Here is a 13,034-nt window from a genome sequence, read left to right on the forward strand (position 1 = left end):
AAAGTTCTTGATGCCAGTGCTATAATCTTGGATGTGACTAATGCAAAGCTTGTCGACAATAATGTTGCCCTAAATAAGAGTGGTATCAAAATAGTTGACAAGCGCAGTAGTACATTACAATAATAAAAGTATATTAAATTCTGAAGGTAATGCAATGCAACCGACACTTTCGACGTTAGAAAATAAACTGATATATCATTGAAGGTGCTAGTTCAAAGTGAACATTCATAAAATGTATATCCTTTTGTTGCATATATACGTAATAATGATTTAACAACACATGCACACTAGATGTTTATAATAATAATGTTGAATCATTATTATTTCGTATATATGCAACAAAAGAATATATACTTTATATATGTTTACTTTGAACTGGCACCTTCAATAGTATATGAGTCATTTTTCATGGTAATAAAGTATCCTCACAATATTAGTTATTAATTATAATAATATTTTGTAAATGTAAGCTTATGAAGATACACGTGATTGACAACTGGTTAACTCACACACATGTGTTCCAAACTCTTGAATCAATTATAGTGTTCTAGGTGAGAGATAGAAATAACAGTTTTTTAGATTTCAAAAATGAATCACATAAGATCAGTATTAATTCAAAAGAATTCTTATGTACTCCAAAATCTTGAATCAAATATAGTGTTCTATGTGATCAAAATAACAGTTTTTTATATTTTAAAAATGAATCACAAAAGATTAATATTAATTTCAAAAGAATTCTTATTAAATTGTTTTACCATATTATCTACTTTAACGTAATACATCTTTATTATTGGAAGATAATGAAATGGTAAAAAACCCTAGCATACATAATGAGGTATTCAAGTCAGACGTAAAGTTGGCAACTGTTGGTGTATGTTTACTTTAATGAACCTGGTACCTTCAATAATATGAGTCATTTTTCATGGTATTTCATTATCTTTCAATAATAAAATGTATTACGTTAAAATAGACAATTTGGCATAAGAATTCTTTTAAAATTAGTACTGATCTATTGTGATTTATTTTTTAAATATAAAAAACTGTTATATTTTGATCTCTCACCTAGTTCAAGATTTTAGAGTGTAAGTTAATCAGTTTTCAATCACGTATATCTTCATAAGTATACGTTTACAAATTATTATTCTAATTAATAATTAATATCGTGAGAAAGGATTGTTCTGATTATACCAAAAGAATTTATTACGTTTATTAGCATAGTTGATTATACGTATGTAATATTTTAACATTGGAATAAATACATATTCACTTTCATTGATTTATTTTTCAATAATAAAATGTATTACGTTAAAATATTTTAGAGAACATCAATGTAGACATACTGGAAAAATATCGTCCGGATACCATTACCAAGAAAGAGAAATCATAATAATTTCGGTAAATATCTAGAAAAGGGGAGCCCCCCCCCGATGATCTTGACCTTGACATATGTTGTCAAGGTCATGACCCTGAGTGACCTCCCGCAGGTTTTGGGTGGTGGTCGCTGTCCGTTCAAAAGTTATGATCAAAAAAAGTTTGAAAAATTACGTTTTATTTCTATTGTACAGTGTGACTTCCAAGCGAAGCGATTCTCATCCCACTTTCCTTCATGCTTTGCTTCTCGGTTTATTTTGATTACATTCAATCAATGCAAGGTTACTATTATGCTATATTCACAATCAGTACTGTTTCTCACTTTGTGCTGTCACGATGTTATTTCACGAATTTATCCATCTAACACATTATTTTCGAAATCTTATTGATTATTTGGATGAAAAGAAAGTGATACGTACGAAAACGCAATGTAGCACTGCTTCCTTCATGCTCTGTGACCTCTTGCGCATGCGTTTAGCCACGAAATTTAAAATCATATTAAATAATGAATTAGTTACTCGTATTATTTCAGCTATATGATGTTAAGTACTATTGGTAATTATACAGAATAGCTGCCTCAGCTCAATTATAGAAGTCGTATGTGTAGATACAGTAGGTTCCGCCGCCCTGTGGGGTGCTCCACTACTATTAAAAATAACCTAACCCAACCCATTCAGTGGTGTGAGATAACTCTTGTTTCGCGTAGAAAGTCGAAACCCACGTGCAACAGTACAATCATGGAAGTGTTTTCGCATAGAAAGTCACATGCCTGTACTGTTGTACGTGGGTTTCGACTTTCTACGCGAAACAAGAGCTATCTCACACCACTGAATTGGTTGGGTTAGGTTATTTTTAACAGTCGTGGAACCCCCCGCAGGGGGGCGGAACCTACTGTATCTACACATACGACTTCTATAATTGTACTGTTGCACGTGGGTTTCGACTTTCTACGCGAAACGAGAGCTATTTCACACCACTGAATGTGTTGGATTAGGTTATTCTTAACAGTCGTGGAGCCCCCCGCAGGGGGACGGAACCTACTGTATCTACACATACGACTTCTATAATTGTACTGTTGCACGTGGGTTTCGACTTTCTACGCGAAACGAGAGCTATATCACACCACTGAATGGGTTGGGTTAGGTTATTCTTAACAGTCGTGGAGCCCCCCGCAGGGGGGCGGAACCTACTGTATCTACACATACGACTTCTGTAATTGTACTGTTGCACGTGGGTTTCGACTTTCTACGCGAAACGAGAGCTATATCACACTGTTATGTACTGTTGTACAAACTGAGGGCTGCTGCCCACCATGTTTATCCACGGTACGAGTGCTTCGCGGTACGTGGCCGAGAAATGGATTTTCTCTTCCTTAGGAATGAATTAAAGAGGCCCTTTGTTATTGTTAAGGAACACTTTAATGCGGAGATTACACAGAGAATGCCACTTGTCTGGCAATAAAGGAACTGAGCCTTTTACAAAAACGTCGTGGTACGTATTTATCCAACGACTTGATACAAAGTAATAATGTCCGATCGACAAGACGATCGATGATGATGCGCGAGCGCCCCGATAGCAGCACCTGAACAGGTAAGAACTACAAAAAAACTAGCGCCGCGAACGCGAGCTCCGCGGACAATGTAAACGCGCGAAATTAAGATTATAATTTATCCAACAACGCCGCCCACGTTGAAAGGATGACTTTCAATGAACCGATTACTTATGAATACTAATGCACTTTGAACTTAACATTAATTATAAAACTATTGACAGAAGGAACTTAGTTCGCTTAAACTAATAACTACTGTTGCTTGCTCGAATACAAATATATGCTTAAAGCTAAGAAGGCGTAATATAATCTGTACTGCCGCCCGCGTGCGAGCTTGATACCTCCAAGGGGAGTATCGCGAGTTTTGATAGCGGTCTTACAAAATTTCCTCTGGCGGTCCGGACAGTGGCTACACGTGTGATACCATCTGGCCCAGGGTGAATCTCCTGGATGCGGCCCGTTTCCCATTGCAACGGCGCCAAGTTCTGCTGCTTGACCAATACCAATTGACCTGGTTGTAATTGTAAACCCTTGTTGCTTCTCCACTTCGTCCTTTCCTGCAACGAATGAAGGTATTCGACGCTCCATCTGCGCCAAAAATGTTGACGGATTTGTTCGACTCTCTGCCAGCGAATGAGCCGGTTCTCGTTCAAATCGCTTACGTCTCTGCAAGGAAAACTATTCAGTGGCTCGCCAATGAGAAAATGACCCGGAGTGAGACAACTCAAATCGTTTGGATCCGCACTTAGGGGGGTAATAGGACGCGAGTTTAGAACTGCTTCGATCTCGCAAAGTCTGTAGCTCTTCAAATGTCAAATGAGCTCGACCTACTATACGAGTAAGATGATGCTTAGCCGATTTAACGGCTGCTTCCCAGAGGCCGCCAACGTGAGGCGCATTCGGTGGGATAAAGTTCCACAATATTTCCTGATTGTGTAAAAATTGCTGTATGTCTGATTTCGATTGTTGACTGTTACAAAATTCGTAAAGCTCTTTAAGTTGCCTTCGGACCCCTACAAAAGCGGTTCCGTTGTCGAAATACATCTGAGAGGGCTTTCCCCTTCGCGAAATAAATCTTTTAAAGGCTGCGATAAATGCATCGGTAGTCAAATCACTTACAAATTCAATGTGAACAGCTCTGGTAGCGAAACAAATGAAAATTGAGACGTATGCCTTACGCAATTGAGCATTACGTCTTTTACCGTCTTTAATGAATGCCGGTCCGGCGTAATCTACGCCGCAATGTGAGAATGGCTTGGATGGCGTAACGCGTTCCGCTGGTAATGAGCCCATTACGGCCTCGGACTGACGCGGCCTAGCCCTAAAACATATGCAGTTTTGAATTATTTTACGTGTGGTAGAACGGAGTGATAACGACCAAAACCTCTGTCTGACGCTGGCCATGGTTGCTTGCGCCCCGGAATGTAATGTACGCCTATGTTCTTGTTTTATGATTAACTTGGTAAGCATGTGACCGCGTGGCAGTAATATCGGGTGGCGTGCCTCGTATTCAAGGTTCGACTGACTTAACCTACCTCCCACCCTCAGAAGCCCTTTCTTGTCTAAAAAGGGAGCCAAGAGAAGTAACCTGCTAGGAGAAACGATTGTGCCCCCGGCTTGTAATGCCTTATATTCCTTGTCAAAGGACTGCCTTTGCACGATTCTACATATAACGCTTAGAGCGTGTGACAATTCTGCTGGTGCTACACTAATTGCCGGCGTGCCTGGACACCATGCCTTGAAGAACCTCAGGCAATAAGCTATGATTCTCGAAACTTTGTCGATACGAGAATGTCTATTTATCAACTCACTGACAATGCAGTCGTCTACCGTAGCTACAGTCGAAACTATTTTCCTTTGCTCGGGAATCTCATGTTGTAACCTAACCACGAAACTGTCTGGCCATTGATCGTCATCCCTCTGTAGAAAGGATGGGCCGTGCCACCATTGAGCAGAGTTGATTAATTCATTAGGGTTCAAACCTCGTGAAAGGATGTCGGCGGAATTGTCCGACGAACTGACATGATGCCAATGTTCAATTTCTGTGATTCGCTGCACCTCACCTACTCGATTTGCCACGAAGGTGGACCACCTCCGGGATGGCGAGGTTATCCAATTAAGGGCGATGGTGGAATCAGACCAAAGAAAAACTTTCAAGTGATCTAAAGCCTCTCGAACCTTAGCGATAAGACGTGCCAACAATAACGCTGCGCATAGCTCGAGTCTCGGAAGAGACACCGCCTTAAGGGGAGCAACTCTCGATCTAGAACATAGTAACTCGCTACGATATTCGTGGGGTCCTGTCCTCGTGCGAACATAGATGCAAACCCCATATGCGTTCTGGCTCGCATCGCAGAACCCATGAATTTGCATTGACTGCGTGTCCATGCTGAAATTGACAAAACGTGAAATTCGTAAATGATTTAGTGAATCTAATTGCGCTCTAAATTCAACCCATCGTGTGTGAATGTTGAGAGGGACTGACTCGTCCCATTGAACCTCCGACTGCCAAAGCTCCTGAACGATAAGCTTAGCGATAACAATAACCGGCCCTAGCAAACCTAAGGGGTCATATAATTTAGCTGTGTCCCATATTATATGACGCTTCGTGATTTTGTTAGCGGACGCTTCCTTGCAACAGAAGAAAAAAGCGTCTTCATGACGATCCCATTTGGTGCCTAGGATACAAGATTCAATGTCGCCATGAATGTCAATCGGTTGATCGTTTTGATTATTGATGCCCTCAAGCAATTCCATGTTGTTGGACGCCCATTTGCCGAGCTCAAATCCTCCCTCTTTCAACAATTGAATTACCTCGTCTCGAATAGCCCTCGCCTCCTCGATAGTATTTGCTCCTGTAAGCATATCATCCAGTTATGTAGAAATCACGCATAACGTGCTTCGCGCCTATAGGATATTTCCGTGATAGCTGGCTAGCGAGATAAACAAGACATCTAGTTGCTAGATATAAGGCCGAAGAAGTGCCGTAAGTGAGTGTGAGCAATTCGTACTCCTCGACATTATCCGTGTGATCGTTTCGCCACAGAATTTTTTGTAGACAGGTTTGTAATGGATCCAACAATATCTGACGGTACATCTTAATTATGTCCGCGATTACAACATATTGGAATGTACGAAAACGCATCAATGTGGACGCCAGGTCCTGCTGAACGACCGGCCATCATCAACGTGTCATTGAGTGACAGCCCATTGCTGCCTTTGGATGATGCGTCGAAAACGACTCTAATTTTCGAAGAATTACCGGTGATCTTGAAGACGCAGTGATGAGGCAGGTAAACTGATGGCCATACCTCTTTGCCTGATGGATTCACGAGACGCATGTGACCGAGCGCCATGTACTCATCTAAGAACTGAGAATATGCAACCTTAACCTCCGGCTCGCGCTTGAAACGCCTTTCCAACGTCCTCAGACGATTCAAGGCAATGTTCCGTGAATCACCGATTCTTTGTATCAAATGTTCCTTAATGGGGAGCTGAACTACGAGTCGACCCTGCTGGTTCCGCTGAACGCTGTCGAGAAAACGCCGTTCACATGAGTTCTCCTCCATCGTAAGACTGCTTTCCTGAACTGTTGTTTCATCCATGTCCCAGAATCGTTTTAACTCCGAATGCAACTGTGTATCGGATACTGAGGCATGCAACGAATGTACCCTTGTGGTAGCTTGAGGCGCATTGCTTGTACGCCCAGCGAGTATCCATCCCAGACGCGTTTTTTGCAACGTAGGATGCTTAGAAGAAGCCTTAATCTGACCTACGCACACCATATCCCAAAATATTTCTGCCCCTATTAGTAAATCGATCTCTGAAGATACGTGAAACCGTGGATCCGCTAATTTGATATTGTGCGGAATACTGAAATCGGCTCGTTTAAGTGAAAATGATGATAGCCTTTCGGTAACACTATTTGTAACTATGCAATCAATGTGGGCATTGTAAGAACTGATCCGCGACTGTAGCTTAATTCGGGCTGCTCGAGAGGACGTTGCGGCGGAACCGCCGACTCCTGATATGGAAACATTAAGATGCCGCGGATTTATGTTAAGCGTTACTAGGAATTTCGAGGATATAAAATTTGCTTGCGACCCTGAGCAATGCACGTCAAGGCATGGGTGTGCCCCCTTTGTCGATCACGTATACCAGTGCGGTTGACAGAACGACATTGTTGCCAGCGCTATATTCGGAGGAATGCGTCGCTAGAATTGAAGACGCGTTAATCGACTTTACTTCTTCAGTCTTGCTCACGTTCTTGTCCGTGGCTTCAGCTGTGGGAGAATCTAAATGAAGTAAAGAGTTATGTTTTGCTTGACACATCTTGCAATGTCCCGATGTGCATTTAGCGGCTACATGAGAGTAGTATATATAGGCCGGTTCTAATTCGGGTCCTCTGAGGGGGGGATGAGGGGCGAGGGGAACCCGAGGCGCGGGGGGTCTACGTCATGGCAGGGGAGGGGGATGACGTCACGGATGCGGGTGAGGGGGGGGTATGACGTCACGGGGAGGGGATGACGTCACAAGGCGAGAGGGGTATGACGTCATGGGAGGGGAGGGGAATGACGTCACAGGACTAGGGAATATGATGTCAGAGGGCGAGGGGTATGACGTCGAGGGGTATAACATCACGGGAGGGGGAGGATGACGCAGTAGGGGATGACGGGCAGGAAAATGACGTCACAGTGTGCTGACGCATGGAAGAATTGCGGTGGTCGCCGCGGAGTCAATGACCGCCAGGATCCTCCGGTAAGCTAACGCGCGCGGTCCGTCGGGCGCGGTCCCTCCGGGCGCGGTCTGGCCTCCCCCACCGCAGCTGCCATCGCGCGCGCGGGCCGCCGCGCTGTACCTACCGTGTATCTTCTTATGCGGCTTCCATCTTAAAGATTTTTTTATTTTATATTTATTTTATGCAATAATAATAATTCAATTTATTATTATATTTCATTTATTTTTTGTTGTACTGAATAATTTTCGAGCGCGTATATACTAACGCATGCGAAGACGCTGTTTTTTTATTTTATATTTATTTTATGCAATAATAATAATAATAATTCAATTTATTATTATATTTCATTTATTTTTTGTTGTACTGAATAATTTTCGAGCGTGTATATACTACCGCATGCGATCGCTGTCGCGATAACGCTGTCGCAGCGCGTTATATGATACCGCGCGAAGGATGGATGGATGGAAGGAAAGAATTGAGAGACGTGCTATTTAAATTCAGACAATTATTTATTCGTCATGTTGTGCATGATATACAATATCACCTAAAGCGTACATTATTAATTCGCATTCGATATTAGAATTTCTATCATAAATCTTATGTAAAGCGTTTACCGTTTCAAATTTATTCACAATACAATTTTGACGTAAATAAGTCACGAAATATTTAAATTTATCACTTACACTGTTCGTATATTGACACAAATTGAAATACGCATGATCAACGCATTGTTCGAGTTTGAGCATGAATAGTACAGTCGACGGTTTCATATACATGCACTTGTCACATAAAGATAATTTCACAGTGTTCACATCACGTATTTTGACAAGTTCCATTACAAGGTCTCGAATCATCAACGATGATGATGGTGTAGTCGATTGCACCAATCTTTCTATATCCGCCCGTTTTTCGACGAACGCTGTCCACGTGGCGTGCGGTAGGATGATGCGGTTGCCTCGGGTATCACTAATCGCAATTTCCACGTGAGACATCGATCCTACGGCGATCCCAATCTCAAGAAATTTGTACGCTGTCGGAGTCAACGCAAATGTTCTACCCATGATGTTACGTGCGCTGCAATAAATAATATAAGATATTTTCATAGAATATTTTTATAGATATATAATTTTTACATAGATATATGTGAAATACTTACAGTTCATGCTGAACGTGAGAATCCATGCTGATTGAAATCGTTTGAGTAACTGATGCAGTAACGTTGCACGAACCGCTTTTAAACTGTATCCCCCTCCAACGTTTTTTTTAAAAAATGCAGCGTTTGCAAATATGCAGCTGCTAAGAAAAAATTTTGCACAATACAGATTTTTAGACACGTACGGTGATGAAATTATTAGTGTAATTCGATATTTAAAAATGCAACGTTCGCAAGTTCTGTTTAAGATTTTTGTGCAAAAGACACGTCCGGTGATGAGAGCAGTAATGTAATTTGATACAAATGCGACGTTGCCAAATTGTGCAGTTAAAAGATGCAGTGTTGCCAAATAGATTGATATAAAACGCAAAGATTTAGACGCATAGCGTCATTAGTCAATTAAGCGATATGGAGCTAGATTTAATAGAGCAAGCAGCACAGCTGAATACCAGAGAAGAGTACGTCGCGTGGGAACAGCGATGCGACGAATTTATAGAATCTCTGGAAGAACAGAGTCGGATCAAACGCCCGCGATTATCGATCGGTAATAGACAAGCAGTGATCGCAAGTATCGCGCGGCTCGAGAGTTTGAAGGATTCAGTGCGCGGACGATTCGTATACGTGGGCGCCGGATATGGACTCCGATGGCGCGAGATAGAAACAGCGTTCGAAAGCCGTATTCTAACGGGCGCGGTGATAAACTCTAATCACATCGACCCCCGCCGATTTCTCGAAGACGCGAGTGAAATTGTGCTCGAGCGTGTACAGTGTGTTTTACAGAGATATGACTCTATAAAGATAAATACAGTATTTAATGGTGAATTCGTAGCTGGCGATAAACGCGCGAACAAGAGCATCGCAACCAGAAACTATGAAATACATCGATACACCGATCAGCGCGAGTGGTATGTGTCACGCGTCGTCGAGCCAATCCTGGCATCGCTCGAAGAGTTTCAAGAACGTGATAGTGGATGGGCACTGTCGCGTATATTAAACTTGACTGTTAACGCGAATAAACTAAATCCTCTGCGCGCGGGATGTCATATCAAACTCCCGGAGGAAATTATGCTGAAGAGAGCGGTGATCAACGTGCAATCCAAAGACAATGCTTGTTTTGCATGGTCAGTGGTTGCCGCTCTGCATCCAGCCCAAGAAAATGGTCACAGAGAATCTTCATATCCGCACTACTCATTGGTACTAAATCTCACGGGTATTGAATTCCCGATGACGTTAAGTCAAAGTAAAAAATTTGAAAATCTCAACGACATTTCCATCAACGTTTACGCCATCGAGCAGGGGATCATACCGATACGACTCGCTGACCAAAAGAGGAGCAAGCACGTAAACCTCTTGTACGTGGAGGATGACATCGCGGGTCACTTTGTGCTGATTAAAGACCTGTCACGCCTCGTCAGTTCACAAATCAGTAAAAAGGAGCATAAGAAATACTTCTGCGATAGGTATGTATAATAATTAATAATAATAATAATAATAATAATAATAATAATAATAATAATAATAATAATAATAATAATAATAATAATAATAATAACGGTAATACTAATAATTTTATTTTTTTTTCAGATGCTTACACTATTTTAGCTCGATCTCTAAATTGGAGATTCACAGCGTCGACTGCGGAAAACTCAACGATTGTGCGATAAGGCTGCCGAGCGAGGACGACAAGTGGCTCAAGTTCAAGAACCATTGCAGGAAGGAGCGCGTCCCTTTCGTGGTCTACGCCGATTTGGAGTGCGCACTGGAGAAGATGGATGAAGATCCAACATCATCCATGTATCAACATCATCAGGTTTTTAGTATAGCGTATTACATTCATTGCTCACACGACGATTCACTATCAAGCTATCGTTTTCGCCGCGATAATAATTGCATATCGTGGTTCGCGGATGAATTGAAAAATTTAGCACATAGTGTGCAATCTATAATTTCGACAAATGTTCCCATGGATTTCACGCGAGACGACTGGGAAAAATTTAACAACGCCACGCACTGTCACGTGTGCAAGAAACCGTTCATGAAAGATGATAAGCGGGCACGCGATCACTGCCATCTCACCGGGCGATACAGAGGTCCCGCGCACTCAAATTGTAATTTAAATTATAAGGATTCGCGTTGCATACCCGTAGTCTTTCACAATTTAACAGGTTACGACGCTCATTTCATTATCAAAGAAATTGCCGCCGCATACGAAGGACAGGTAGATTTATTACCGATAACTAAAGAAAAATATATATCTTTTACTAAACACGTTGATGATACTATAGATGATAAAAAAAATTGTATACAACTACGTTTCATAGATTCATATAGATTTCTCGCTTCTAGTTTAGACAAATTAGCATCTTTTCTCAATAAAGACAAGCTGCGGGTATTGCGACGCGAATTTTCACATTTATCGGAAGAAAATTTCAATCTTTTAACTCGAAAAGGTGTCTTTCCGTACGAGTACATTGATTGCAGTGAAAAATTGAATGAATCGTGCTTGCCGCCTCGCGATTCGTTTTACAGTTCATTGACAGACGACACGGTATCCGAGAGCGATTACGCGCACGCTGTCAACGTGTGGCAGCGGTTCTCCATCCAAACGCTCGGTGAATATAGCGACCTGTATCTAAAAACAGATGTATTGTTGTTGGCCGACGTATTTGAAAATTTCCGCGACAGTTGCGTCGCGAGTTACGGGCTCGACCCCGCATATTATTACACCTTGCCTGGCTTCACATGGGATGCCATGTTGAAGCATACGGGTGTAAAATTTGAACTGCTCACAGACATTGACATGGTCATGTTTGTCGAGCGCGGTATACGCGGTGGTCTGAGCCAGTGCTCAAACAGGTACGCGCGAGCCAACAACAAATACATATCGTCGTACGACTCATCGAAACCATCATCGTACCTAATGTACTATGACGTCAACAATCTCTACGGCTGGGCAATGTGTCAACCATTGCCATACGCTGATTTTCGATGGGTCGACGACGTGCAAAATTTCGACTTTTCGACCATCCCGCTAGATTCACCTACAGGCTATATTCTCGAGGTTGACATTGAGTACCCACAACATCTCCACGACGCGCACACTGACCTACCGTTCTGTCCAACGCGAGAGAAACCACCCGGCAAGCGCGATGACAAGCTCCTCGCGACGTTATGCGATAAGCAGCGTTACGTGATTCATTATCGCAACCTGCAGCAGTGTACTCGTCACGGCCTCCGTATCGCAAAGATTCACCGTATATTGCAATTCACGCAATCTCCATGGCTTCGCGATTACATAGAATTAAATACAAAATTTAGAACTTTGGCAAAAAACGATTTTGAGAAAAATTTATACAAACTTATGAATAACGCGGTATTTGGTAAAACCATGGAGAATGTGCGCGATCGCGTTGATGTAAAATTAGTAACAAAATGGGAAGGCAGATACGGTGCCGAAGCAATGATCGCGAAACCCAACTTTCACAGTCGTAGCGTTTTCTCGGAGAATCTGGTCGCGATAGAGCTGCGTAAACTCGAGGTGAAGTTCGACAAACCGATATACGTGGGTATGTGCATCCTCGATATATTGAAAACGTGTTTGTACGAATTTCACCACGAATATATGACACCGTTTCATGAAAAATGTAAAATTATGTATACCGATACTGATAGTCTCATATATCATGTGGAATGTGATGATGTATATGAAATTATAAAACGCGACATAAATAGATTTGACACTAGCGATTACTCTATTGACAACCCGTACAGTATTCCGCTCGCGAATAAAAAAGTTCCAGATCTTATGAAAGACGAGAACAACGGTGCCATCATGACTGAATTCGTCGGGCTTAGAGCGAAAATGTACGCTTTACGTGTGCAAGGAAAGAAGGATACGAAAAAGGCAAAGGGTGTCAAAAGTAACGTTGTGGCAAGATCCATAACGTTTGATGATTACACGCGATGCTTAAACGACGCTATTGAAATGACGCGCAGACAATCGTGCATCAGATCGAAATTGCACGAGGTGTATACAATATCGGAAACAAAAATCGCTCTAAGTCCACACGATGATAAGCGGTATATCATATCAAGTTCCACCGACACGCTGCCATGGGGACATTACCGGTGCAAATAAAACACATATCATATACATACATACATATAACTTGTATAAAATGTATAATATATTTAATATATAATATGTAATATAATTTATAAAG

At 41.8% G+C, this 13,034-nt stretch overlaps 3 protein-coding genes across 3 annotated transcripts in view; 1 reads left to right on the plus strand and 2 right to left on the minus strand.

Annotated features, from left to right (window-relative positions):
* The window catches only part of LOC108781544 (uncharacterized), a 7,894-nt gene extending 1,877 nt beyond the window's left edge, over positions 1 to 6,017 (minus strand). The window contains exons 1-6 of the mRNA XM_018549539.1: positions 5,906 to 6,017; positions 5,406 to 5,775; positions 4,305 to 5,309; positions 4,099 to 4,241; positions 3,666 to 3,933; positions 3,262 to 3,508 (exon numbers count right to left, since the gene is read on the minus strand). Of these exons, the coding sequence (XP_018405041.1) occupies positions 3,262 to 3,508; positions 3,666 to 3,933; positions 4,099 to 4,241; positions 4,305 to 5,309; positions 5,406 to 5,775; positions 5,906 to 6,017 (2,145 nt within the window). The remainder of the gene's footprint in view (positions 1 to 3,261; positions 3,509 to 3,665; positions 3,934 to 4,098; positions 4,242 to 4,304; positions 5,310 to 5,405; positions 5,776 to 5,905) is intronic.
* A 1-nt stretch (position 6,018) lies between these two features.
* On the minus strand, positions 6,019 to 6,705 carry LOC108781545 (uncharacterized). Its single transcript, XM_018549540.1, has one exon. The coding sequence runs from the start codon at positions 6,703 to 6,705 to the stop codon at positions 6,019 to 6,021; it is 687 nt and encodes a 228-aa protein (XP_018405042.1).
* A 2,514-nt stretch (positions 6,706 to 9,219) lies between these two features.
* On the plus strand, positions 9,220 to 12,891 carry LOC108781546 (uncharacterized; the record flags this gene model as incomplete). Its single annotated transcript, XM_018549541.1, has 3 exons — positions 9,220 to 10,271; positions 10,396 to 12,001; positions 12,155 to 12,891. Coding segments are annotated over exons 1-3 (3,395 nt in total), but the record flags the coding sequence as incomplete, so codon positions are not given.
* Positions 12,892 to 13,034: the final 143 nt, after the last annotated feature.

The sequence above is a fragment of the Cyphomyrmex costatus genome, unplaced genomic scaffold (genome assembly GCF_001594065.2).
Source record: "Cyphomyrmex costatus isolate MS0001 unplaced genomic scaffold, Ccosl1.0 scaffold834, whole genome shotgun sequence".
Taxonomy (NCBI): Eukaryota; Metazoa; Arthropoda; class Insecta; order Hymenoptera; family Formicidae; genus Cyphomyrmex; species Cyphomyrmex costatus.

Bases quoted from the DNA above. Each gene is read 5' to 3' on its own strand.
- LOC108781545 (XM_018549540.1), bottom strand. From the start codon at position 6,705: ATGGTGTGCGTAGGTCAGATTAAGGCTTCTTCTAAGCATCCTACGTTG.